At 40.2% G+C, this 26,453-nt stretch overlaps 1 protein-coding gene and 1 non-coding gene across 2 annotated transcripts; both read left to right on the forward strand.

Moving 5' to 3' along the window:
* Positions 1-14,275: 14,275 nt before the first annotated feature.
* Positions 14,276-14,347, forward strand: trnah-gug (transfer RNA histidin (anticodon GUG)). Its single transcript has one exon. It is a non-coding gene; the product is annotated as a tRNA-His (tRNA).
* A 479-nt stretch (positions 14,348-14,826) lies between these two features.
* Positions 14,827-26,255, forward strand: LOC117372752 (FERM domain-containing protein 5-like). The gene is made up of 14 exons (XM_033968593.2): positions 14,827-15,153; positions 17,867-17,971; positions 18,794-18,836; positions 19,075-19,153; positions 19,900-19,997; positions 20,613-20,736; positions 21,126-21,213; positions 21,293-21,381; positions 21,875-21,938; positions 22,020-22,111; positions 22,465-22,539; positions 22,864-22,932; positions 23,005-23,111; positions 24,645-26,255. Exons 1-14 carry the CDS (start codon positions 15,052-15,054, stop codon positions 25,220-25,222), a joined length of 1,713 nt encoding a protein of 570 aa, XP_033824484.1. The 5' UTR covers positions 14,827-15,051; the 3' UTR covers positions 25,223-26,255.
* Positions 26,256-26,453: the final 198 nt, after the last annotated feature.

Here is a 26,453-nt window from a genome sequence, read left to right on the forward strand (position 1 = left end):
AGTCCCAGATCATCCCTTGTCCTTAGACCCTCCTTCTCGGCAAGGAAAAACTAACACAAAAAAAAAACAGTAGGAAAAAGAGAAACTTCGAGGAGAACCACAGTGAAGGAGAGATCCACTCTGTTACCCAGCGCAATTAGGGAAAGGGGAAGTAACAAAAAGAAAACCAAGATGGAAAAATGGTAAGATAAGAAGTAATTTAATTAACAGGAATGTAAGGGTTAACTAAACAAAAAGGGACTAAACATAGACAAATAAAAGGTTCCTTGCAAGGGTTTACACACAAAAAAGGGTAGGTTTAACTACAAAACAAGCTTTACAATAGGTAACAAAATCTTACGAACAACAAGTGTCTCATAATAAAAAGTCACTACCCCAATAGTGACTAGAAAAAGACGACTCGGGGACACACACAGTAAACATAATGTATAAATACAAACAACAAAAGAACTTAAGGCCTAGCGCTGTAACACTCCCATGAACGGACAGGCTGCAGATGTTTCCAGGACTAATACACATCAATTTGCAGATAGAGTTTAAGTCGGTGGGACCAGAGCTCACTCAACTAAGGGACAGAGGGAGGTCCACCCACGGCAGGACAGGAGCCACCCACTAAAACTCCAGCTTCACTAAAACTGCAGGGTTTATTTCCGCTCCTAACTGGCCTGGTCATAAGCGAATTCAAAGAGAAACGTTTTAAGCCTGGTCTGAAATGCAGAGACTGTGGCGGCCTCTTTGACATGGACAGGAGCTGATTTCATAACACAGGAGTTTAGTAAGTGAAAGATCTCCCTCCTTTTAGACTCGAGGAACCATCACTAGTCCAGTATTTTGAGGGCGCAGTTCTCTGTTTGGATCATCTGGTACTAAAGAATTATATTTCAGTGCTCACATTCAGTTCAAAATGCAAAGCCAAAACATATTTTCTGTGCCGATTTCAAACTTTTCACAGGCACAATAGTAAAGGTCTAAGAACATTTCGAAAAATACAGCTCAAAAATACATATGGAGGTTGGGATCAAATGTCAATAAATGCAAGAGTGAGCGTGCAAAGCATCCATAAGCGCGCATTAACCAGGTCGATAAACTACAACGAATATTTTCAGCCGATATGTGAGTACTACGCGTATAATATGGAGTATGTGGTGTATTCTAGTTTGTCCTCTGTAAACTGTTCTAGTGGAAACCAAACATCACAATCAGGGAAACACGCTCCATCTTCTCATGACGGGTTTACACTGTGTCGCAGATTAAAGTGGATCTGAGAAGTAAACACAGAGTCTGCAGTGATACTACCTCTGTGTACCTCTGTGTGTGTCTGCAGTGATACTACCTCTGTGTGTGTCTGCAGTGATACTACGTCTGTGTACCTCTGTGTGTATCTGCAGTGATACTACCTCTGTGTACCTCTGTGTGTATCTGCAGTGATACTACCTCTGTGTGTGTCTGCGGTGATACTACCTCTGTGTCTGGACTTGGTTTGATCAGGAGGAAAACAACAGAGAGACATGAAGTAACAGAATATACAGAATACAGATTTTATTATTATTATTATTATTAGTAGTAGTAGTAGTAGGAGTAGTAGGAGTAGTAGTAGGAGTAGTAGTAGGAGTAGTAGTAGGAGTAGTAGTAGGAGTAGTAGTAGTAGTAGGAGTAGTAGGAGTAGTAGTAGGAGTAGTAGTGGATGATAGATAGATAGATAGATAGATAGATAGATAGATAGATAGATAGATAGATAGATAGATAGATAGATAGATAGATAGATAGACAGACAGACAGACAGACAGACAGACAGACAGACAGACAGACAGACAGACAGACAGACAGACAGACAGACAGACAGACAGACAGACAGACAGGAGTGTTCTGGATGTACTTTTTACTACTCGTTTGGAGAGGCCAGTGGGAGAGCTGTTACAGTAGTCTAACTTACTTGAGAAAAGTAGTATTAATATTATACAAATACCAAAACTAGAAAAAAACTGCAAAAACATATTGTTCCATTGTCCAATTACCAGATAAAATCCACAGTCATAATCAGCATTAAACATTACTGACCTGTAAGGCTGTGATTTTATCTGAAACTCACCAATGAGAAACAAAAAGTCACCCAACCACACGGAGGACACGGCTGCTACGCTGAGCAACAGTTTGTTGTTGTAATTTTTTCTTCCCTTCGTCTACAAGACATGACTCACACACTGACCCAAATCTTTAGGTCTTTACTTTCATTACATGCACACGATGTCGTCCCGTTTGCAGATCTCTTTTCAGTGTGTTCTTACATCATGTGACACTACCATCTGCGCTCTTTCCTCTCCCTGGATAGCCCCCTCTCTCTCGCTCACAATTCTCCACATAAACAATCGGTTGACATGGATGAGCGTAAGGTAAATATGTAACAGTCCTGCTTTAGTCATCAGACTCCAGATGTCTTTCAGCAGGAGACCCAAACTCCGGTAGAATTAGGGCTATAAAGGCTGCTTATTATTTTTCCCATTGGGGAGGATGCCCTGTTTGTCCTGGAGAAGTGATTTTTATTGGCTTCAAGCGCATTTCCTCCATTTTCATCATTCATCAAACTGCAGGGTGACAGGAGAGGACTCTGCGCCCGATACCATATGCTGAGAGGAGAGAAAAAGGATCCCATAGTCTAAATCTATAAAAAAAAGAGGCAACTGTTTGTGTTCTGAGCGACGGTAGCTCAGTTGGTAGAGCGTTTGTCCACTGAATCCTGCTTTCGACACAAATATAACTAGGACAGCGGTCAGATCCATTGACCTACTGGTTGGCGATGCGATTCCAGCTCCCACAGATGAACGCTGGTGTTGCGTCCTTGCCCCCCGTGTCTGTGTACACTGGTGTATGAATAGTTGAGTGGTTTCTATATAAAAATGTGACTATTTACCATTTTCTGATCACTACATCTGCCTATTAATCACCTCCATCTGACAGTGTGTCTTTGTAAATAATGGGAAAAGCATAGTCTTACATTGCCAGGCTAATATTTTTTTCTAAACTTTTGCTATTCAATAAAACTACTGACATGTATCTGACCCTGACTACATCATCCAGTCGTACCTACATACTGTATATAAATGCATATTCCTAGATGTAAAGCGGTTTGAGTGTGTTGAACGTGGAAAAGCACTATATTAAAAAAGTGAACATTTACCATTTCTGCTCATATGGTCACACATACCTATTATCTCTCTACAAAGTCTCTATAAACATTTGTTACATGCCACATGGTTAAAACCGGGTGTAAAACGTGGTCAGAAAATGATAAATCAGATTTTATTGTTACAAAAATAATGCTCAAAAAGGTGTACGAATTAAATAACTAGGTAATACAAAAACAAAATACAAAATAACTAAAAGAAGCTGCAGCGGTGGATCTGCGCAAGTGCAGGGAAGGCCAAAACAGAACAGGACTAGTCCATAACAACATTTAAATGGATTCTCTCTAATGTTTTTCTAATTCTAATGTCATAAAGTCAAATACATTTTGCTCCAGTGCATATATATCGTAAAACCAGCACTTATGGGTCAAAAAAGGTCCAATGTGCACTGTCTGAATCAAATTATAAAGCATTTTTACTCTCCGTGAATCAGGAAGTAAGGCTGCTGCGCTATTAGCATGCTAGTTGTTGTAGTAGCGTGACGGCAAAACTCCGCTCTGGCCTCTGTAAGTTGTGAAACGTGCCTCTAAACTCGACACGGTAACAAAGTAAGGGATACTTTTACACAGCTGTGAAATTGAACTAATGTTTTTCACGTTTTTAAGATTGTAAAAATCTGGTACAGCGCCTTTTAAAACTCAAACTTTTTCAGGATTACCAATTACAAAACTCACATCACTTATCTTCATGAATATTCCAAACAGTTCAGATATAACTGTTTCTGTAGTCAGACACAGCTGGGTGGTGGTTAGTGCCTGGCAAAGACCGTCCTCTTGTCATTCATCACAGACTTCTCCATCCAAGACACACAGTTCAACCTTTCCATGTGTTTGCTTTCCCAGCACAAGGCCCCGTTCCTGTGTGGGCATCATTTATTATGGATGGATTTGTGCATCTGAAATGAAACCAGCAGACTGACTCTTACTCCCATATCAGCCCAAAGGTCAGGGAGACATTTCTAAAGGCTGCGCTGGGACCTCACACCTACATTGTATAAAAAATGCATGAACATTGAAAAGCTGATGTTGTGCTAAAAGTGCAAATAACAGTTTATATAACCCACAGTGACACACACTGAATTATTTATCATCCAGAAAGTTTAAATTATCGACGAATGCAACAAATCTTTCCTCTCCTCACATCGTATTTAAGTTAAAGTCCTATACAGTATTACACAAGACTGACTTTTGTGCAGCTTTAAGCCAAGTTATAATGTTGTTACCTCCTCAAAAACAGATACGGAGTGGTGTTTTCTTTCATTTGCACATTTTATTATTAGTCTGTCTACATCTCCAAAGCTCAAAATGCTCTGTTCCACCTTGCGATGTCACGAAGTGGTAGTTTTCAAGTTAACAGCTGCGTTTTAACTTTAGATCAGTAGAGATTTGCAATCCCAGGGCTGAAATGATCCAAATGATTTTAGTGAGAGTGTATGAAGTTTAAAAACGCAGTGGAGCACTTCCTGTATTGCCACTTGATGACATCACAAGGTGGAACAGAGTGTTTTCTGTTTGAGACAAGAACACAGCCTAAATATGCAGGGTTTGTGTGTTAAATGAAAGATAACTCAACTCCAGGTCTGTTTGTGATGAGGAAACAACATCGTAAAATAGATCAGAAAATAGCATAAAATAAAAATCAAATGAAAAATCAGTTCATTTGTTTTCTTTTTATGAACGTGCATTAATTAAACGAACGATTTTAATTGTATTTGACCTTTATTTTTCTCAATTTCATCTGTAAATATGACCTGGCCCAGATTACCCGACCAATGCACAACTGTACAAACACGTCAAAGAGGTTGTTTCATGACTCATTAACATGTGAATGAGCTAAAAATTAAAGCCAAATGAAAGAACCTTGTGCAGGCTATAAAACAAAAACAAAAATAATGTATAAAATATTCACGTCTGAATTAATGACATTTTAATCCTCAGTTCGTGCCCGTGCGTTCAACAACATTCACGTGTATCTGTGGTTTGCTTTGAGTCGCCTCTAAACCAAACGTGTGGGCGCGGAGACGGGAGCGAGCCTACACCTGCTAAACCCACACCCCCCTCAGCTCCACTTGTCCCAAATGAAGCGTGAAGGGACCGTAACGCTTTGCTAGGTTTAATTTTTAAGGAAAAGCAAATGTCTTTATCAAACATTTGAGTTAACAGATATTTGATGCACCACTACTTTATAACGACCACCTGTATTTTTTTAAAGAAATGTTGAGTACTTACCAAATATGCAGACTCAAGCACACTCAGGCTATAAAACAGAAATCAAAATAATGTATAAAATATTACTTTCCTTTGGGCCCTGGTCCTAGACGGCCCACACACCGGTTATGGACCCCGGCCCGGTGGTTGGGAACCCGTTACACTACACCTGCAGTGTTTGAGTTGGTTTTGGTCCTACAAATTCATTAAAACCTTCATTCTAACACAATCTGAAATGAGCGACTGTATAGAATCTACAGTCAATCTTTTCATTTTATGTCATTTTTGTTTTGAACTGGAGATCTTTTTAAAATGTGTGTTCAAACTGCAAATTACCATCTCGTGATTGTCAGTGTCTGAAGAGTGCACGGCCCTTCAAGAGTCCCTGAAACTTACCATTCCTTCGCCCCATTCAATACGCACCATACTCTCCTAATTATCTCTTATTCAGTCCGGGCAGCAGCCGGGGATTCTGGGAAAACCCACTCATTAGGAGAAACACAACAATTCGGGTCCACTTCCAGTATAAGCACCGGTCCACTTCGGAGGCAGAAACACAATGGACTTTGGAGTGTCCCTGTGGAGGCTGAGTTGCTGCAAAGGATTGTGGGAAGGAAAAGTGTAATAAGTTGCACCTGAATGGATCCACTCACGGCGCTGGTTTGTCATTCACTGGTGTAGAAGAATGGAAGGGGTCCGAGGGGGAGAGCGCTAATGAGGCAATTGCCATTCCCATGCAGTCTTTGGAAAGCCCACAGACCGAACCAACAGCCAGTTACTATCGGAGCCATTAAAGGGATTGACGATTAATGATTCAGTTGTGCTAATGAAGTCGTGCTGCTAGGTCTGCCGCCCCTCCCACATGTATCAGCGATGAAGACTTTGAAGAAGACGAAGGGGACATCCGTGCAACTTCAATTAACACATTTTGAATAGATTTTGTTTGCATGTGTGTTATTAAATCTCTATCAAAGCAGGAAATAACAAGGTGTGTGTGTGTCAGGGCTAATGCTAAGGCTAATTTTGGAGTCTAATAAAAATTTGAATAACGCCACTGATTGAAATAATATACACCTGGAAATAATTGGGTCATTGTTACAACAAATTGAATTGAAATTTTTAGAAGTGAGCTTTAGCATTGACATACAACACATAGTTTTCCAAAAATAGTCACATTTTTGCAGTACCCTCTTTAACTACGTAACTACTTTAACTACTTTAACTACTTTAACGAAGTCTTCACTGGCTGGATCAAACAAGATATCGGCCTTTGTTAGAGATTTAATACTGATAGCTGATAAAAAGAGCTAAAAAGTGAGCTAAAAAGTGCAAATAATGGCCGATATATCCGTCTATCTCTATTTAAGATGCAATTTTTCATGAAGAATAAAGGAAACTCCCGCACACTGTCTCACTCTTAATCCAATTTATTCCTCTTGGGGGTGTCAGTGATGTCATTTATGTCATTTATGCTGTTTTTTTTTTTAAAAGCTAAAAATTATAGTATATATCTGATATTTTTTCTGATCATTATATTTTTCTGGTTATTATCCATGCATTTTAACTCACAAAAAGCGTTTGTATAGTGAATTATGCACAATCTTGCGGGTGTTTTTTGGGGTCTGACTGTGAATATATGTGTCTTATGTGGTTGATTAAACTAAAGGGGGCGGTCCCTTCATTTATATAAGGGGAGCGGAAGGGGCTGTCCTCATACCTGAAGAAGGTCAGAGCGACCGAAACGTTGTATGGAATAAATTGCATTAAGAGTGATAAGTAACAGTGTGCCGGAGTTTCCTTTATTCTTCAGATCAGTGCTCCACCTCCTACGCACCTGTCGCCCTGTCAGGTGTACAGAGTTTACACAGAAATGAGGAGATGTAATTTTTCATAAATATACTTTATTATTTAGTTATGCATCTGTTCTCATCTTGATTTAATTCTTGTTCCGTGTTTACAATAGCCTAGTCAAGTGTAGTAATGTAGTGTAATTGCAGTAATTTACACAGCCTAATGACCAATTGTACTAAAACAAAGCTCAATTGGGGCTCCGGTGAAACTTTCTCATTTGTAAAGTGTTTGTCAAAAACCTTACAGACATTACATTACACCAGAAATGGTCAGACCGTTGTGCACTGAGCCAATTGCAATTAAAGCAGATATGTTTTCAGTGGCAGCGGAAACCTGTGAATGATTTATCCAGTGGTGGAAAGAGTTAAGAAAAGTTTTACTCAAATAAAAGTACAGTTACATGGCTAAAATGTACTCAATTACAAGTACAAGCTACAGATTTTACTTTTGAGACGATTTGGCTTTGTGTACTCAACACCTATGATATAAAACGTGCCTGTACATACATGATTTATGCTCAATGACAAGTAAATGTTTAAAAATCACTTCAAAATACACAAATACACAAGCACAATCAACCACAAAATGTACTTAGTGACTTGAATATTTGTATTTTCCAACCCTCCTTTTAGCTTTTAGCAAATAGAACCACACTTTTGCTGTGGTGTTTAACATTTGTGAGATTGTCCTGCTGTTAAAAACCTGTCAAATTTAACCACAATAACTGTCACGTTACACAACTTCAACAATAAAACCTCTGATTCTTCCAAAAGGCGTGAAGAAGGATGAATACTAATACTAATGCACAATCCTGTCTGTGTTTGCGCTGTTTTAAATGCAAGGCCGAGGGTCGCAGAGGAGTTCCCAGGGGATTTCCCTCAAGTGAACAATAGCTCGACTGTCTGGTGTTAGCTTCTGTCACTCATCTGTCACATGACCACACAGAGCGCTAAAGGGAAAGTCAACCAAGGGCTTGTAACGTAGCAACCGATCTGATCCAAATAGACTATGCACTGCGCAACAGATGATGTAATCTAGTTATTTTCATAGTTTCATGGCTCAGGGGCATGTGCTGGACCCCTCTGCTTATTTATCCTAAAAAAAAAAACATAATATTGAGTCAAGATGCACGTTTACTGCATCAGAAAACTGGTGTAAAGACATTGCACTTGTTCTAAATCAAAATCGCAGCTGTGTTTTTGCATATACAAGCATGTCAATGATGCACGAATGCCCTTTTCTTTTCATATTTCCATCCTGACAGGGTTACCTCTCCTCTTTGTGATGGGCTCATTTACATTCCAGTGGCACTGAAATAACTAACAGGAGCCTTCAAAGTCTGGGAGGGCTATAGTCTGCGCAGTTCTGCAGTCTGACAGATGAAAGCGGATCATTTTCTCTTTATCTCTATATCGGCAATGCGCTGAAGGGTTAAATTATATGGTTGATCTTCAGCCTCTTCGAGTTTCCCCTTAGGTCTTTATATAATCCAACGCAACCAATGAAATATGACGTAAAGTGGAATCATTTTGGCATGTTTGTCCAAAATAGAGAGCAGGTATCTGTACTTTCTACTCCACTACATTTTTAAACAGAACTGTATTTTTTATTACTTTTTGAGACCTGCTGAAAAACACGGACCTGCTGAGGGATTGATTTTTTTTTAAAACAAGTTAGTAGTTTGAGCAAAAAATAAATAAAAATACAAATAAAACAGCAAGAAAAAATCGATTGAGTTGTTTCTGTTGAACAAAATTCAGCTCAAATCTTGATCAAAATTGATACATTTTAAGCTTTATTAGAGCTCAAATCTGCAGGAACTACTTTTACATTTTTAATTCTTTATGGGGTACTTTAAGTAGATTTTTTCATGTGATAATTTTACTTTACTTGAGTGTTTTTTTGCTCCGTATCTGTGCTCTTATTTAAGTAACAAAATTGAGTACTTCTTCCACCACTGCTCAATTCATTATAATTTCAAGACATGGAATCAAGTTGAAACCAAGGGAATGAATGAATGAATGAATGAATGAATAAATAAATAAGTAAATAAATAAATAAATAAGCTGAGGGGGGGAAAAAAAAAGTTGAAGCTGAGGGAAAGCCAAGCTGAAGCCAAGGGAAAAAATATAAATTAATTAATTAATTAAAAATAATAAAAAATAATAATAATAAATACAAAATAAATTTAAAAAAATAATAATAAAATAAAAATAAATAAAAAGCTGGAGTGTCACTGTGAAACATAAGATTAAATATCCTATATATGAACAAGTCTCATGAGTCTTTCACAACAGGTACAGCTCCTTCTCGTCTCTTCATGGATCATTCACTTGTTCCTCACAGTGACACTTCAGACAGGCCCCTCCCACACCCACGTGTCACCTGCTGCCTGTTAATTGAATAAAGATGAAGAGGATGCTGTGATGGCAAAGGACAGAAAGAGAGTGAGGTTTGAGCGCTTGAGGCTGGTGTGTCAGAGAATGGCTCACAGGACTCTCTTCTCGACTCCAATGGAGAATTTAAAAAAATAAACTAAACAAAACCTCACAGAGAAATGGAGATCTGTGAGCATCAAAACAGTGTGTACACCTGCCACAAGGCCACAGGAGTCAAAAAGACAATTTAAGGCTGAAATCTCACTGCTAATGAGATTACGGTAAGTATTAAAGATAAACTGTGTAACGTTATGTTTGGAGTGTTCGCCAACTGCTTGTCTCCATGGATATGTAATTCAACTTTTTTATATCCATGGAGACAAGCAAGTGACTTCATCAGGCTAAGTTACAGGTAAGTCTATGGAGAGGCCAGTCTGCTCACCTGGAATTGAATAAATGCAAGATAGTTTAATGCCACGCTGTGTAATTTTCCAGGAAAGGCAATAACATCAGGTGATTTAACTACAAAAAGTCAAATAGTGCACCTTTGTGTATTTTCTGCAACGACTTAGCCTAGATTGTTAGTGATACAGGCCGTTTTACACATGTGGCTGTTTGAACTACAAGGATCTTTAAGTTAAAGACAAGCTCTGAAATGACCTATGACCTTTGAAAGCCATCGCATTACACGCACATTTCCACAGGAGGAAATTACCTGCCCTCCTGAGCGTGTTGTTTTGATTATTTTAGAACATTAGCAGTAGACTTCCCTCTTCAGTTAAGGCCACATGCTGCTTTTATGGAGGGATCAAAGAGCACACACCTTTTTAATGCCGCCCGGTTTCTTTATTCCTGTTGGTGTTCCATGTTTGAGGGGTCAGTGGTTTTCCATGTTTGAGGACTGATGGCTTTCTACATTTGAAAGGCTGATGGTGTTCCAGGTTTGAGGGGCTGACGTCGTTCCATGTTTGAAGGGCCAATGATGTTCCATGTTTGAGATGTCCCATGTTTGAGAAGACGATGGCGTTCCATGTTTGAGGGCTGACGGTTTTCCATGTTTCAGTCATTCTATCTTTGAAGGTGATGTTCCATAATTGAGGACCGATGGCATTCCATGTTTGAAAGGCCAATGGCGTTCTGTGTCCGAGGGTCAATGGCGTTCCACGTTTGAGAGGCCGATGGCATTTTGTGTTTGAGGGCTGATTGTGTTCCATGTTTGAGGCATTCTATGTTCGAGAGGCTGATGACGTTCCGTGTTCGAGTGCCGATGCCATTCTATGTTTGAGAGGCCAAGGGCATTCTGTGTTTGAGGGACAACTGTGTTTCTTGTTTGAGAGACCAATGGCATTTCATGTTCGAAAGGCCAATGATGTTCCATGTTTGAGGACCGAGGGTTTTCAATGGTTGAGGGCCAATGACGTTTCAGTTTTGAAAGGCCAATGGCATTCCATGTTTGAGGTGTTCCATGTTTAAAGGGCCAACGATGTTTGAGAGGCCGAGGGCGTTCTGTGTTCGAGGGCCAATGGCGTTCCATGTTTGAGAGCGCGTTGGTATTTCATGTTTGAGGACTGGTTCCATGTTTGAAGGGCCGATGACGTTCCATGTTTGAGAGGCTGATGGTGTTCCATGTTTGAGAGGCCGATGGCGTTCCATGTTTAAGAGGCCGATGACGTTCCATGTTTGAGAGGCCGATGGCGTTCCATATTTGAGGCATTACATGTTTGAAGGGCCAACGTTGTTCCACGTTTGAAAGGCTGATGGCGTTCTGTGTTCGAGGACTGATGGCGTTCACGTGTTTAAGAGGCCGATGGTGTTCACATGTTGAGCTCCTGAAGACAAAGCGACTCTCGGGTCTCACAGGAAGTCTGTTTTACAGCAGGAGCAGCGCAGGTCACATGTTCACCAGATCTCAGCCATCTGGACCGGGCCACCGCCATGTGTCCAGATCCACACGCTGCACGGTGTTTTATAAGAGACTTTGTTCATGAGAAATGTAAAGGTGCACTGTGTAACTTGAAGGATCCATTACGAGCTTATCTCCATGGTTATTGTTTAGCCTAGAATATTCCACAGTATGGCTTTACACAAACTATTTCCATGAAAACTAGCAGGTGGCAGAAGCTGTACTATAAAAGTTACAGCTCTGTTAGAAAGGTGATAGACATTACTCCACTTAAATATTATCGTTTCAAAGTTAAGTTTAAAGTCTGAACGAGCTTGTTTCAGTATCTATTGGTTTGTATTTAATCTGTAGCTTCATATTTTCCAACCTCATGACATGTGGCTTGGAGGAGTTGCCAGACAAAGATCTACATAATGGAGGCTTAATTCACAATTGACTGTGCAGACCCAGTGTGAGTGCAGATTTATGGGGATTAGGACCAGGATGTAGCCGGGTCCACTGCTGTGTGTGAGCTTGCACAGTCCAACAGAAGGAGCAGTGACATCATTGTGAGAAGGACGCTGTGTGTTGACAGCTCCTTCAGCTCATGTGGAGTCACAAAGGAGCGGGGCTTATGGTGTAAATTCTGTACAGTAAGTGCAGAAGACAAACAAGTGAAGTTTGGTGAAACTGCATCTCCAGTTAATCTATATCCATGACAGACAGGAGGAACAGTGGGTTGGCAATCGCAGTCAGAAGTATGAAAATAAATGTCTTGATTTTCACACATCAGCATTTTTTCCCAGTGCATTAAAACTGCCTTTGTTTTCAGCTTCTTGTTATTTAACTGGTTTTCATAAAATTAGGCTTTGTTTTCGTCTTTATTTTAATGCAGCAAGAATGGCAATTGGTTAAACTTGATATGTTTTGTTCCGCACATGTATTTTCCATGAAATTAGTAACTCCCGTTATTTCAAATAATTATAAATCCATACATATTTAGAAAGTCATTCGCAAATATTGTCTCCCCTTTTAAAACATTTTCGTTTTTCTATCTTTTCTATTTTACAGTTGCACCAAAACACATCAGTTCATTAGATTTTTCTGCAACACACAAAAACAGCTGAATGTCTCATGTTTTGTTCTTGTCTGGCCTGTTTCCTGCTCATGACCCCTAAGGTCACGGCTGTGATGAGCACATTATCAGGTTACTTTCTCTTTACTTGGTCCTGTCCTATAACAGATTACACACTTATGTGTATATGGGTGTACATTTAGAGACAAATTGCATGTGTGCACACTGACAGTGACAAATGGAGAACGTGGACCAACACTGTGTGCAAAAACATCCCAGATTATGATCAGCATAAACACACACTCAGCGTTTAGCCTGAGCGCTGTTCGGAAACTGCTATTTATATGTTATCATTTCTCTGTCCTGTGTTATTTGTTTATTGCTCTTTTGACTGTTTTAATATTTGTTCTTAAAAGTGCTATATAAATAATAATAATAATAATAATAATAATAATAATAATAATAATAATAATAATAATAATAATAGTTATTATTATTATTATTATTATTATTATTATTATTATTATTATTATTATTATTATTATTATTATTATTATCATTGTCTACTCTGCTACTGTACAAAGTGTGCCACACAGTAATTGTGCCATACCTCTGTAATCTGTACAATGTAAAGTAAGTTTCACAACCCACAGGAAAAAATACACTCACTTGAGTCACACCAGAATGGTAGTGTTCCCTAGTGTGGACTAAATTCAGAGAATCATTCAGAAACGGCGATACACCAATAATTAGTTGTTGATATAAATGTTTCCTGGTAGTGGGCTCCTTTTACAGACAGGGAGAAGAATGTGGTGTCTTTGCCTGTTGCTATAATGGATCTTTTGATACTCTGAGTTAGTATTGCACGTACGCACATAAACATTTACATGAAACCAACCCCCATATAAAAGTACACCATGTCATTTGGGCAAACCAAGTAAGTGTGTTCCCTCATCACTGAGCAGGAGAGTAGACTGTAACAAGACTGTTTTATATCCAATACAAGACTGTCATCTACTGGAGGCTCATGGTATCTGCAAATACGTCATTTAAATGTGTGGGAATGCATGTAGCTACTGTAAGTACATGTACAAGTTTATCTAAAGATTGAAGTGTATAGTACTGGAGAGCTGGTCTAACAGGGATCTCTCTATATTTGGCCAAAGGTTCATCACAAGATGGTATTTCTGTCAAGATGCATCAGGGATGCATAGCCTACTAAGTATATATAGGCTGCCTTTTATAACCAACATTCAAAATATATGTAGTTATAGTTAAATAGACTATTTTCCAAAAATGGCACATGAGCCATTCATGAGAAAAAAACTTTTAAAAAATGTCTTTGATTCTTACCTGACATCAGAAACAATGAGACACTAAAGCTGAGTCCTGATGCTTAATTATCCATTTATTTCAGACTATAGTTTCCTGACTGAAGCTAATTCAAATATTCTCTGTAAAACTAAGGCTAACTGGCCTACTGCCAGTTGTATTCTGGGCATGCAGGTGGTGTCTGCCTTTCATTTGGTTTTCATGAAGTGTGCATTCTCTAGTCTATTCCACTGCCCTGTAGGGTTTGAGTACAATCTCCCACGTGTCTAAATAACCCAATATAGCTAATATCCTTTTTCCCCCTTTTCACACATGCAGTCGCCCTTTAACAGAGAATGTCTGGGCGGCAGGGGCAGCTCCTGTAGCTCGCCGTGATCGTATAGTGGTTAGTACTCTGCGTTGTGGCCGCAGCAACCCCGGTTCGAATCCGGGTCACGGCAGATCAGGACGTACTGAGCTCCTTTTGTGATCAGTGAGAGTTAGTCCACATCTTACGGGTGTTTTATATGCACGTGTTAGTTGCTAATTCTAACTACGTGGATGTTTAATTTGCTATAGCATTAATATTTCAACCTCATCAGATAATATACATGAACATCACAGTTTCGCCAGCAGGGGGCAGTAAAACACCACAGAAGACACATTCAAAAACAAACACACGTGTAGGAGCCGTAATGCGACTATGGCCGTGAGACCTCCCAAAGTCTCTAGATTACTAAATAGTTTAGGTTATTTGTAGGTTATTTGTAGGTTATTTGTAGCGACAACAGTCCCTGCTCCTCTTATCATCAGTGTCTTGAGCACAGGACCGAGGCGTTTGTAATGATTTCTTTTGTTGGTTGATTGTGACGTCAGTGCGTGAGGGCCCGCCCCTCTCTCATTTGCAGCAGTGAAAGCTCAGAGATAATCCTCCTGGATCAGACGCACAGGACTCGGATACCTCTTGGATCTGGATGATGGTAACCCACGGACTGAACTGAAAACTCGTCCCTTCACTGGATAAATGATGCTGGTCATCGCAGCTGAAGCGCTGGACAAAAGTATTTATGGAAGCCAAGAATGAAGTGAACGGGACATCCACAGTTGTGCTGTGTTGAGTTCATTGTTGTGGTCCTATGGTCCTAGACGCAGCGCCCCGGGGAAGATGTTGAGCCGATTTAAAAGCGGCAGCATCAAGAATCTGGAACGAGAATACAGCTGCACCGTGAGACTGCTGGACGACACCGAGTACACCTGCACCATTCAGGTCAGTCATGTATCATCCAGGTCAGTCAGGTCAGTCATGCACCATCCAGGTCAGTCAGGCTCCTCCAGGTCAGTGGGGCACCTGTAAACTACTGTGTTGCACTTAGTTGAGCAACAGGGGCCAAGGAAGATGCGTGATGTTATCTTCATCACTCTCCTAAAGTTGCATGTGATTGTGTGTTGCAGTTTTTCTTAAACCTCTTCTATCAATAACGCACAGAGTTGTCGTGTTCCCAACTGAGTCTGTCACAAAACAAATATCCCCAAATCACAAGTGAAAATACGTTAAATGACATTGAAAGATCATGGTTTACTCATTTCTTCTATACTAGCCCTTCATCTTCCTCACCACCCCTGCATCATCAATCTCTCCATCTCCTCTCCACCTCCTCCTCTCCTATGACTCAAGGGGAGGAGATAAAGCCCATGTTTTACAGCCTGTCAGTTGGTTCAGGCCTGACTGTGGGCCGCAAGATCAGCCTTAAGGTCACTCCATACTTTGTGATGTGATGGAGCTCTTAAAAAGTGCTACAAACTAAAGCTTGACGGGTAGTTAGACGCTGAGGATCATTTCGACCACTCGCAGAACTATAAAAAGAACAAACTACAGCACTTTCGCTATATCTTCAGGGCCCAAAATCTCTGCACTCGTATTCTGGAGGGTCATATAGATGGCAAAGAGGACCAGAGGGAGTTAAAGGAGACGATGGACATCCAAAACAGGACCAAAACTCTCTGTGGAGACATGCATGACTCTCACCCCGCTCCCATCAGATATGAGGACAGAAACAGACATGGGATTTGGTTTGTTTTATAATGATGACAACTGACAAATCTGAAGTGATGATGATGATGAATGAACGTGCCGTCTCCTTTGTCTCAGATGTATTTGTTCTTGTTTAAAGTTTTTGTGGGAAAGTTCTGGGAAAGGGTCAGCATGTGTACTCGAGCATATTTGGGACCTGCTCTCTCCCTGGTTACTCCGGTTACTGTGGATTCACTTTGCAAAGGCCCTGCTCAAAGCTCGCCTGTAGTTAGTCCGTGCAAAATATGTGTTGTGTCTTCATGTGTCACAATTCTCCAGACCTATACTGTAGCCTGTCACCACCAGTGTCTGAGCTCTGAGATTGTTTACTTGATCCATCATTATCTCCCTTCATGGCAGCTCTGATTTCTCTGCCTGTTAGGGTTTAGTGCCAGATTATCCAGGCTATCCTTTCTATAAATTCACTCATTTGGTGTAGTCCTTTTCAGCAAACACACACACACATTAGAATAATCGTATATGGAGTCTATTTTATTCTAACTCCTCATTGTCTGCAACCCAGTTATATTTTATATTATGTTCACTAACAATCTCAAAAACCCTTTTAGATTCTGATATATATATATTTTATCTCATCTGCTTCCGAAAAATCTAGAACACATTTTTTATTGAAAGGAGAAACTGTTCTTGAGCCTTCCATCATACTCACTGAACATGTGGCACGTGGATGCAGACTCTGGTCTCTGGTGGCTCTGCAGTGCTTTGACCGGGTTGTCATCATGCAGTTGGGATTATTTTCTCCTACAAGATGTCTATTATGTAACAACGGCAAGAGGATTATGGGATATGAGCAGTTTTCAAAAAACGTTCTGAAAGTTATCACTAATCCATTTGCTTTGAATTATTGTCAATGCTGCACCAGACCACAGGGAAGTGAGTTTCAGTTCTTCAGTTTTGGTGAATTTGGGAATTTTTGTCCCGGTTTTACCCATAATATCAGTTAAACTGGTGTTGAGGGAATAGTATCAAGGAGGAGTGGGTTTATATTTTATTAAACTACTCCTAAATGCAGATTTCTTTTAATGGCCATTTGTTCTTTTATCTACTCTAAAAGATGGTGCTTTGTGTCCATGCTGGTTAGTCAATGACACGTGCACGCTCTTGGAAACTCAGTAGATACACGGCACATTGCATTGGAAAAAAACCTCCTTGCTCTTATCATATTTTTAACTCACTAATTCTGCCCTGTCTCCATCTTGCTGTAGAATCCTGGCACTGGCCTGAGCTGAGACAAATGCTTTTGTGTATGTCCAGGATGAGTATCTGACAGGCTCTCAGATTGGAAAGACCCAGAAAAAAATCCATTATCCATTGATCCATTCTTTTAATTTTTTTCTTAGTCAAACTGCTCTCTTGGACTTAGTGTCCCACCTCAGCTCTGCATCCTCCATAGAGCTGTGTCGGTGCAGCCCCCTGCCCCGTCCCCAGGGCTAAACAAAGGACTCTTTGAGCTGAGCTCCTTTGTGTCGGTGGGAGAGCCCTGCGTGCAGCTCTGAGCTTAAACAGACACATTTGCTCTTGCTGTAGTGGTATGGGCCCTGTATGTTAGTGCAGAAGTCTTAACAGTCTTAACAGTTAGTCAAGTTAAAAATAATTGTATTTTATAAAATGTATTTTTTCCACACCTGTCTGGCACATTATTACAGAACTAAACATTTACTATGCCACTAATCTCTTAGTATTGATTGACGTATGTAATATGATGTTCAAAAATATACATTCTTCCAAAAGATATAGTGGAAGCTGATGGTGAAATGATTAGCCCCAAAGAGATTCAGACTGATCACTCTTCAGTTACTGGGCAAACATGACAAATACTCACATATACATCTGATATTATGCAGGGTGGATATTGTAAATTTAAGTATATCCTTTGCTCTATCCACAGCGTGATGCTAAGGGCCAGTACTTGTTTGACTTGATTTGCCTCCACCTCAACCTGTTGGAGAAAGACTACTTTGGCATCAGATACGTGGACCCAGACAAACAGCGGGTGAGACACTCCACTACATACAGACACCGTCATTCACACACCACAGCATCTGCTACACCTGCTCACAAAGAACAGTAAGGAGAAGTGTACAGCCCGACTGTTGAATCTTTTATTAAACAATACGTATATACATGCATGTCTTTGGAAACGTATCGATGTGGGATTATTGCCATTAGATCATTTCCATCAACACTCCTTTTTTTTTTTTACACTTGTCAACAAGACACTCGTCGAGAATCCTTTTCCACTTGTTTCCGGGAGAGTTCTTCCCTTTTGTGTTGGAGAGCCACCGTGGGAGTGCTGATTTTCACCTCCGACGCCTCACTCTTGGCATCAAACCACACATGCTGAAGGCCAGCATGACGACATCATCTGTAAATATCAGAGATGAGAGAGAAACATTGAAAGGAACAGATACAGTGCCATGTTAAGAGTCTCAGGATGGACTGTAAAGAAAGGCCAATTAAAAGGGGATAATTTAGGATACCATTTTCCACTGCCAAAATCATACATGCCTTGGGTCTACGTGTATTGCAGCAGCTACACTTTATTCTTTTTGAATGATTTTCCACTTTAGAAAGGCTACACAGGGTCTTTGTAGTGGCGACCAGAACACAGGACGACAACAACACATTTTTTTTATTATATTTATTAGTTATTTGTGTTTCCATCAGTCAAGCATCCAAAAACATAATGTGGATTTCATGCAAGGAACATTTTAGATGGTATTTGAACAGATCCAACATGGCTTTGTAAATGTACTCGCATGTTGCCAGGGTATCAACTGCCAAATGTATTTCATCTTTTGTTTTTCTAATGCAGCACTGGTTGGAATTCCCCAAATCAATTGCAAAGCAGATGAAATGTAAGTTCTACAAACAGTCTGTGCCTTTCTCTGTTATGTTTTTGACTGTGTTTTGAGCAGATTTTCAGAGTAAGACTCGTGCTTTAATCAGAGAAAGCAAATCCATGTGGTGCGGTATTGTGATATTTAGTATGTAAGAAAAAAAACAGTGTAAGAGTGATGTTTGGAAAGGTTAAAGAATACTGTAGCCCGCATTTCCATCATTTGTCTCTGATCTGATCATGTTTGGCCCCTGCAGCTCAGCCTCCGTTCACCATGTGTCTCAGAGTCAAGTTCTACCCTCCGGAGCCCGCTGCTCTCAGAGAGGAGATCACCCGGTATGTCCATCAACAAAACACTCAAGCTACACATTCCCTCAACAGCTTATCCGCAAAGTTTGATAGTTCATTTAATCCTTGAGGGGATTTACACAATTTCCTGAAAAATATTGGTTAGTAAACAAACCGTGCGACTGGTTTAGACTCCTAAAACAAAACAAGTTTGCTCATGCTTGGTACAAAAGTAAGTTTGGATTTAAACATTGTCAAAGTAGAGGTCTGTCTCACATCTTCATGAAGACTGTTCCAGGTTTTAGCTGCATAAAACTGAAACGCTGATTCCCCATGTTTAGTCCTGACTCTGGGCACCAGCAGGAGGCCGGTCCCTGAAGTCCTCAGAGTGTGAGATGGTTCATGTGGCACTAACATTTTGGAGATGTACTTTGGTGTTAGACTATGGAGAGACTTTACACAAGCAGCGCTGCTTTAAAGTCTATTCTCACAGGAGCCAGTGCAGAGACCTGAGCACAGGACTTATGTGCTCGTACTTCCTGGTTCTAGTCAGCACCTGAGCAGCAGTGTTCTGGATGTACTGCAGCTGTGTTAAGGCTCATTTGAAGAGGCCAGTGAACAGGACGTTACAGTAGTCTAACCTACTGGAGACAAATACATGGATAAGTCTCTCCAAGTCTGGTTTTGACAGGATACGTTTATTTAATATTTTTTAGATGGTAAAAAGCTGCAGATGTTATTTATTGATTTCGATGTGGCTGTTAACTCTAACCTCCAAATGTTGTTTTTTGCAGATATCTCATCTTCCTCCAGCTCAAGAGAGACCTGTACCACGGCCGACTGCTGTGTAAAAGCTCGGAGGCTGCCTCGTTAGCTGCCCACATCCTTCAGGGTAATAGAACTCTGCAGTCATTTAAGCTCCTCCAGCTGTCTGTGAGCTAACAGTTCATTATGACAAAATGAGCACTCACACATCAGCCTGTCACGATAACACATTTTGAAGTGTGATATACTGCTTCAATAAATATAGACATAAAAAATAATATTGAAACTAATTTATGGTACTGTTTTGAGTTTTTGACACAATAACCCAAGAGAAGATTTAAACCACACAAAATATTCTAAATGTACAATATTGTAAAAAAATAAAATTAAATCATGAGCTGCAGTAAATAAATATCAGAAACACTTAAGTAATTCGTTTGCATCTCTAATGAGTCATAGAAGATAGAAATTAATTCAACCTTTCACAGCTTAAATCTTAATTGTATAGCCAAAAAATAACCAAAAATTGTCCAGTAGCACAAAGAAAAGTACACACGATAAATGCTGACCCCTAAACACATTGTTCGAACTATTCTATTCATCCACTCAGAACTTGTAAAACTACAGTCTGGGTCCATGTGCAGTACTTTGTTGGAGACATCCTCTCTGCTTTCATGTTCCAATGTCTTACAACTCTCTCTTATCATTCTGGTGCTGTGTTGTTTGTTGTTTTCTCTCACAGCTGAAATAGGGGATTACGACCCTGGGAAACATCCTGATGGCTATAGCTCCAAATTCCAGTTCTTCCCCAAACACTCGGAGAAACTGGAGCGGCGCATCGCGGAGATCCACAAAAGTGAACTCTGGTTTGTGCCCCATCCACTATCACCCCAACAGCAGCCATTTCATATTAATATGAATACAAATAATTACTGGTATTGATTTATGATTCCTCTCTTTTAGTGAGGTTGAAATTGAGCTGATTGGGCATGTTTTTAAGTGCCATATGACTCTGCTTCCCTCTAGTGGTTATTTCACTTCCCAGCCACTGTCTAATCTTTACTTAAGTACAGTATGTTCAAACATTTTGAACTTCTTTGTTAACATTCTGAAATAATAAAAAAAATACAATGATTAAGATAATACTTAACATGTTTCTTTGCTACAGCTCAGTCCTTACTGTATACATTTTAAACAGCTATTATTGAATGTCATCAATAATAGCTGTTCTCTGTTGCTCTCCTGGTTTTCCTAGTGGTCAGACGCCTGAAACATCAGAGAAAAACTTTCTTCAGAAAGCCCAGATGTTGGAGACCTATGGTGTGGATCCACACCCCTGTCTGGTAGGAGCCTGCTCCCCAAGAATTGCCTCCTGTCCACAAACCTGTATTTCATGTCACTAAATGTTTGATTGTTTTGTAGGACCTTTATGGAAACCCGGCCTTCCTCGCCTTCACTCCGTTTGGCTTTGTGGTTCTTCAGGGAAATAAGAGAGTTCATTTTCTGAAGTGGTAATATTTGGAACTCTGTAGAGATGATAATATCCAAGACACAACAGATTTTAACTTAAAAGAGTTAACTGAGGAGACAATTCTATTAGTTTTATCTTAACTTTAATATAACATTGCAAACAGAACATTATTATTATTCTTTCAATTTTATTTCAACCTATGTCATAGAAGAACAAACGAGTGGATTTATGAACATCATTGTTTTGATACTGATAGTCGACACAGACAGAGCATGAAATCTTAAATGTACATAAACAAAAAGTCATCAATTTAAAACTATAATTTATAATTATTCAATTATTTTGATTGTGTTCTGCCTTTGTACTCTGAATCAGAAAACCTCCTCTTTCACTTTCTTTTGTAATGTATATACAAAAAAGCCATATTTATTAATGTCCAGACTTATTTGTTGACAAATCTATGGATATTAAAGGAGCACATTATTCTTACTGTAAGACTGATACCGTGGTTTATCATACGTTTGTCTGGACAGGAGCGAGGTGACAAAGCTGAAGTTTGAAGGGAAGACGTTCCACTTATACGCTCATCAGAATGAGGTGAGTCACAGGGACAGTGGAGTCTCTCACACGGCTGCAGCGCTGTGTTCACTGTGGTGTTCACTGTGTGTTTTCACCTAGGACAGAAAGAGCATATTGACATACTTCGCCCCCACTCCAGAGGCCTGTAAACATCTGTGGAAGTGTGGAGTGGAGCACCAGGCCTTCTACAAGTGAGACTCTACTATTGAGATGGTTTTATCTGGTTTTAGTCATTGGTGACTGTTGCCATGTGTTACCAATATGTGGAAAGAAAATATGAATTCTTAGATGGTCCAGTTCTCCATCACAACCAGTCCATTCTCATATTGCTGGAAAATTCTTCTTTAACAAAATTTCCACAAAATAGCATTCATTTTTTATATTGACACATCCTAAGAAATCCACAGGCATCAACTTGGATCACACTCATCAAAATCAGGGGTGATTTATACATTACACTGTATACTAGTCACATATGTCTTACCAAATATGAATGTGTCCCCACTGCACTGGAAGAGTAACCTCTGCTTGTGTCCTTGTTCAGGCTGGAGAGGTCCAGTCAGGTCCGAACTGTGTCCAGTAGCAATCTGTTTTTCAAAGGAAGCCGTTTTCGCTACAGGTAATTATAAATACATGCACAACTTTCCTGCTACATTTTCTCACCCTCCTGCAGCTTGTTGGGCCCAAATTTCTGCTAAAATTATAAGAATAAGATCTGTCTGTACAAAATGTCTTTAGAGCTCTTAATGATCGGATGCAAAGTGGCTAAAAGTCAAAATCAGAAAATCTTGTAGAGTTTTCTCATCCCTAATCAGTTTTGACTTTCTATTGTTGGAAGCAACATAAATACAAACCAATGTGGACAAATAAAGGACATACTGACACTTTCCTCATAATACTTACTTCATTAGTAATGCAGTGGGTGTGCTCTTCTGTTTGACAGTGGAAGAGTGGCTAAAGAGGTGATGGAGCAGAGTGCCAAAATAAAGCGTGATCCTCCAGAAATACACAGGTACTATAAGAGCAGCTTAAACCTCCATTTGAAAAGATCCTGTATAAATTATAATGCATTTTCTGTGTTCAGACCTGGCTTAGTGCCAAGTAGAAGTTGCCCTTCCATCACACATGGCCCTCGACTCAGCAGTGTGCCTCGTACAAGAAGGAGGGCTGTGCACATATCCATTATGGAGGGTAAGAACAATTTACAAGTTAAAAATATCTATAGGGTGAAGATAACAATTGACATCCATTGATCGTGACATCCCTATTTTTCACAACACATGGGTGGATGCCCACACACTGTGGTGTATAAACAAGAGTCATTTGGCTCTGTCACTGAGGGTCCGCAGTGGGGCCAGGTGTGCTTGTCACTCATTCACACAGAGAACTGAGAGAGCTGCTATCCGAGCCTCCTCCCTAAGTGTGGGGGCTGAATATCTTGCAGTGGTATAAATACTCCAACCTAAAATAGCCAGGGTCTTCCTCTCCATGTATGTAGCTGCCGTGGGCGGGGCTAAGCCAGACCTGCTCCTCTCAGTTTAGTGCTAGTATAGAGCGCAGCCACTTGACCTCTCGCTCTGTAGCTTTTTCCGACCTAATTAATATTTTTGTGGGAGACTGCGGCCTGGACCGGCCTTTGGGACCATCAGGAAGGATTTAAACACTTTGCAGCCATGGTCAAGTGCTTGATCCGCATCACTACCCGGGTGAACGTTCACCTGCGCATGATCAACCACTGCTATCGTGATGTGAAGGTCCGAGTGCTTAGCCTGGGGCCCCGTATGCTGGGAAAGGCTCTGGGTGTCCTCCCCCTGTACCCTGCTCTGACGGGGCAGGAGTCGTCTGGTACATCCCCACTCCCCAGCACCCCACTGCCGTGCACTCAGCCTGTTCAGGCCAGCAGTGCTCCAGGTAAAGTCCTAACTAAATTGTGCAGTGGTATAAGGTAAAGTTGCAGGCATGTCCTGCAGATTTTGAGGCACATCGACTTTATTTATAAATTGAAGATCTGTAGAAGTCATTGAATGCTTTATTGATTTGTGTTAAACCTGTTATTTCTTTTTTTAAATGTGACAGTACAAACTATAATACAGAACTTGATCCAATCATGATCAAAGCACATCCATTTCTAAATGGATAAAATATAAAATGAATGAAAATGAATAAAAGTCACTGAATGCTTTTAACTACAGGCTACTATCATATGATAAGATGCAAAGATTTTGTTATTGGTTTGGTCACAGAGGGGCATCAAGAGTTAAGCCAAAGCTAAAGTAGTTCTGTAAGAATTGACACACCAAATTAATGTAAAAATCATTCAACTCATAACTTTGTCTCTAAGGCCATTGCAACAACAATACAGTGTTTTGACGGCTCTCAACTACTTAAATATGAGAGATAGTTAATCAGAGAAAAAACATCTTGCATTCTAAGCACAATTGATTAATTCATAGTGATAATTGACTGTATTTAACCTATAGTAGTATTTAATTTTATTTATAGTGGGACTTAAGTAACCTAGCTCATACCAGATTGATATGTTTGGTGTACCACTCTCAATTTACTTCTACACATCAATCTGGAACTCCTCTCTCTAAGTGAGTGCTGCTCTGTGATTGGTGTGACGGGCGCCTGCCAAACTGGATACTCATGAGTTTGTGACTCTACAATAAAGCGAGAATTGTATTCAATAACATTCTGTATTTTATATCTCCACTCTTGTAGGTCTAGAGTCATTGCGGGACAGTGCCCACTCCACTCCGGTGCGTTCAGTGTCCCGTGGAGAGTCGTTCATCCCACGTTCTCGAAGCCATGCAGCTGACGGCAGTGATGGGCTGGCTGTTATTTCAGACCAGGCCTACAGCCCTTCAGATAGCGTCCCACCCACCCCCGTGTCCGAACACAGCATGGACCCTTCTGTTTCTCGCCAGATTAATGGAACCCCCTGCAGCATTAAGGAGGAGCGGGAGTCTGAGGCTGGGACCCCTACCAGTGGGGAGGGTCCTGGGCTGGGTGAAGAGGCAGCAGCTGAACAGGGGAAGTCTGTTCTCAGTGAAGTGGAACAGGCCAATAAGTTTGTACTCAGTGTCTTGCGCCTCCTGCTGGTCACCATCAGCCTGCTGCTCGTCTTGCTGCTCCTCCTCATCATCCTCACAGAATCAGACCTGGACATTAGTTTTCTTCGGGACATTCGGCAAACCCCTGAATTCCAACAATTCCATCACGAGTACTTTTGTCCCCTGCGACGCTGGGCGGCCTGTAAGCTGCGCTGGGTGGGCTCTCTGCTCATTAAGGACGTGTGAAACTGTTTGATTGAGACATTGGACTCTTTTTAAAGATCTCAGAGGCTTGGACCCTCCACTGAAACTGGAGGATATCGCCTCTTTTAGCCCTGCTGGAATTATCTCTCATTTCATTTCAGGTATTTTTTTAAAAGTCAAATATTTGGATTTACAGTTTCTTTAAAGAAACATTTTTTGCATCTTTAGATGTTATTTATTTTTTATTGTAATATTTAAAATAGTGTATATTTGGGAGTAATATAATTGTCTGAATGTGGAAGAGTAAGTTGATTAATGGATGAGTTGGGCTGCAGTAAGTCAGTGAGTGTTTAAAGGGTTTGGGACATAAATCAATAATATCTTTTATCACAGGCTTTTATGTGTAAACAGATCTGTTGTCTGATTTAGGGCCCGTCTGTGATGCACTGTAATCTCTCGAAATGATGTTAGCCTTAGAGCCCAGCCCATCCACTGTTACAGTCGTGCACAGCTGTGACGTAGGACTCAGCTGAGCAGACATCAGTGTGAGGAGGTTACGGGACAAGGTGAGATGTAGAGATGGACAGGGAAATGACTTGAGACATGACTGTTTTTTATTATGTGGGTTGCTTAGTAGTACAAACGTATTTATATTTGATAATACTATGAAGTATTTGGCCTTATGAGTGGCAGTAGTGCCAGATGCAGCTTGAAAGATCCACAGCACAACTAGATGTTTCTTCTTCATGTGTGTCCCCGTTAGTGGGTAAAAAGGTTTATGCTCTATTTTAATGTTTGTATTTAGAAGCTAGTTTTGGTAATTTAGTCGACTGAGTGGTCATAGCCTCAGGGGACACTTTCAATAACGAGGATTTTTGTTATCTGCACATTTTACCGAGAAATGGCAATTATTTTTATGACGTGTTAAATGGGCAATAACTTTTTTTTTAATCACTCACTTTTCAGCAAAGCAATTCGTTTTTTTATCCAGATTTGTAAAACAATATTTTCACAGAGAATCGAGGAGGATTTGTACCAATCAACAATTTAATTAAACAAATATCATTTCACCATCTATCTGGTTTATCGGTTTGTTAAGAGGAACAATAAATGCCACAAATGGGTTGAAAATGTGCTGCTGGTAGAAGCCATTTTTACTTTTAGAACATTCTGGGTTTTGTCTCAATGTTAATCGTCATGGTAACAGGCTCCCTAGACCAGTGAAGGGTGAGGAGTCTGTTACCATGACAACAGTTTAGACGGTTTACACGAC

Source organism: Periophthalmus magnuspinnatus, chromosome 6, assembly GCF_009829125.3.
Source record: "Periophthalmus magnuspinnatus isolate fPerMag1 chromosome 6, fPerMag1.2.pri, whole genome shotgun sequence".
Lineage (NCBI taxonomy): Eukaryota > Metazoa > Chordata > Actinopteri > Gobiiformes > Gobiidae > Periophthalmus > Periophthalmus magnuspinnatus.

Excerpts from the sequence above, each read along its gene's own strand:
- LOC117372752 (XM_033968593.2), top strand. The coding sequence starts at position 15,052 with ATGTTGAGCCGATTTAAAAGCGGCAGCATCAAGAATCTGGAACGAGAA. Across the intron at positions 15,154-17,866 it reads AGTACACCTGCACCATTCAG|CGTGATGCTAAGGGCCAGTA; the intron begins GTCAGTCATGTA and ends CTCTATCCACAG. Across the intron at positions 22,933-23,004 it reads GATCCTCCAGAAATACACAG|ACCTGGCTTAGTGCCAAGTA; the intron begins GTACTATAAGAG and ends TTCTGTGTTCAG.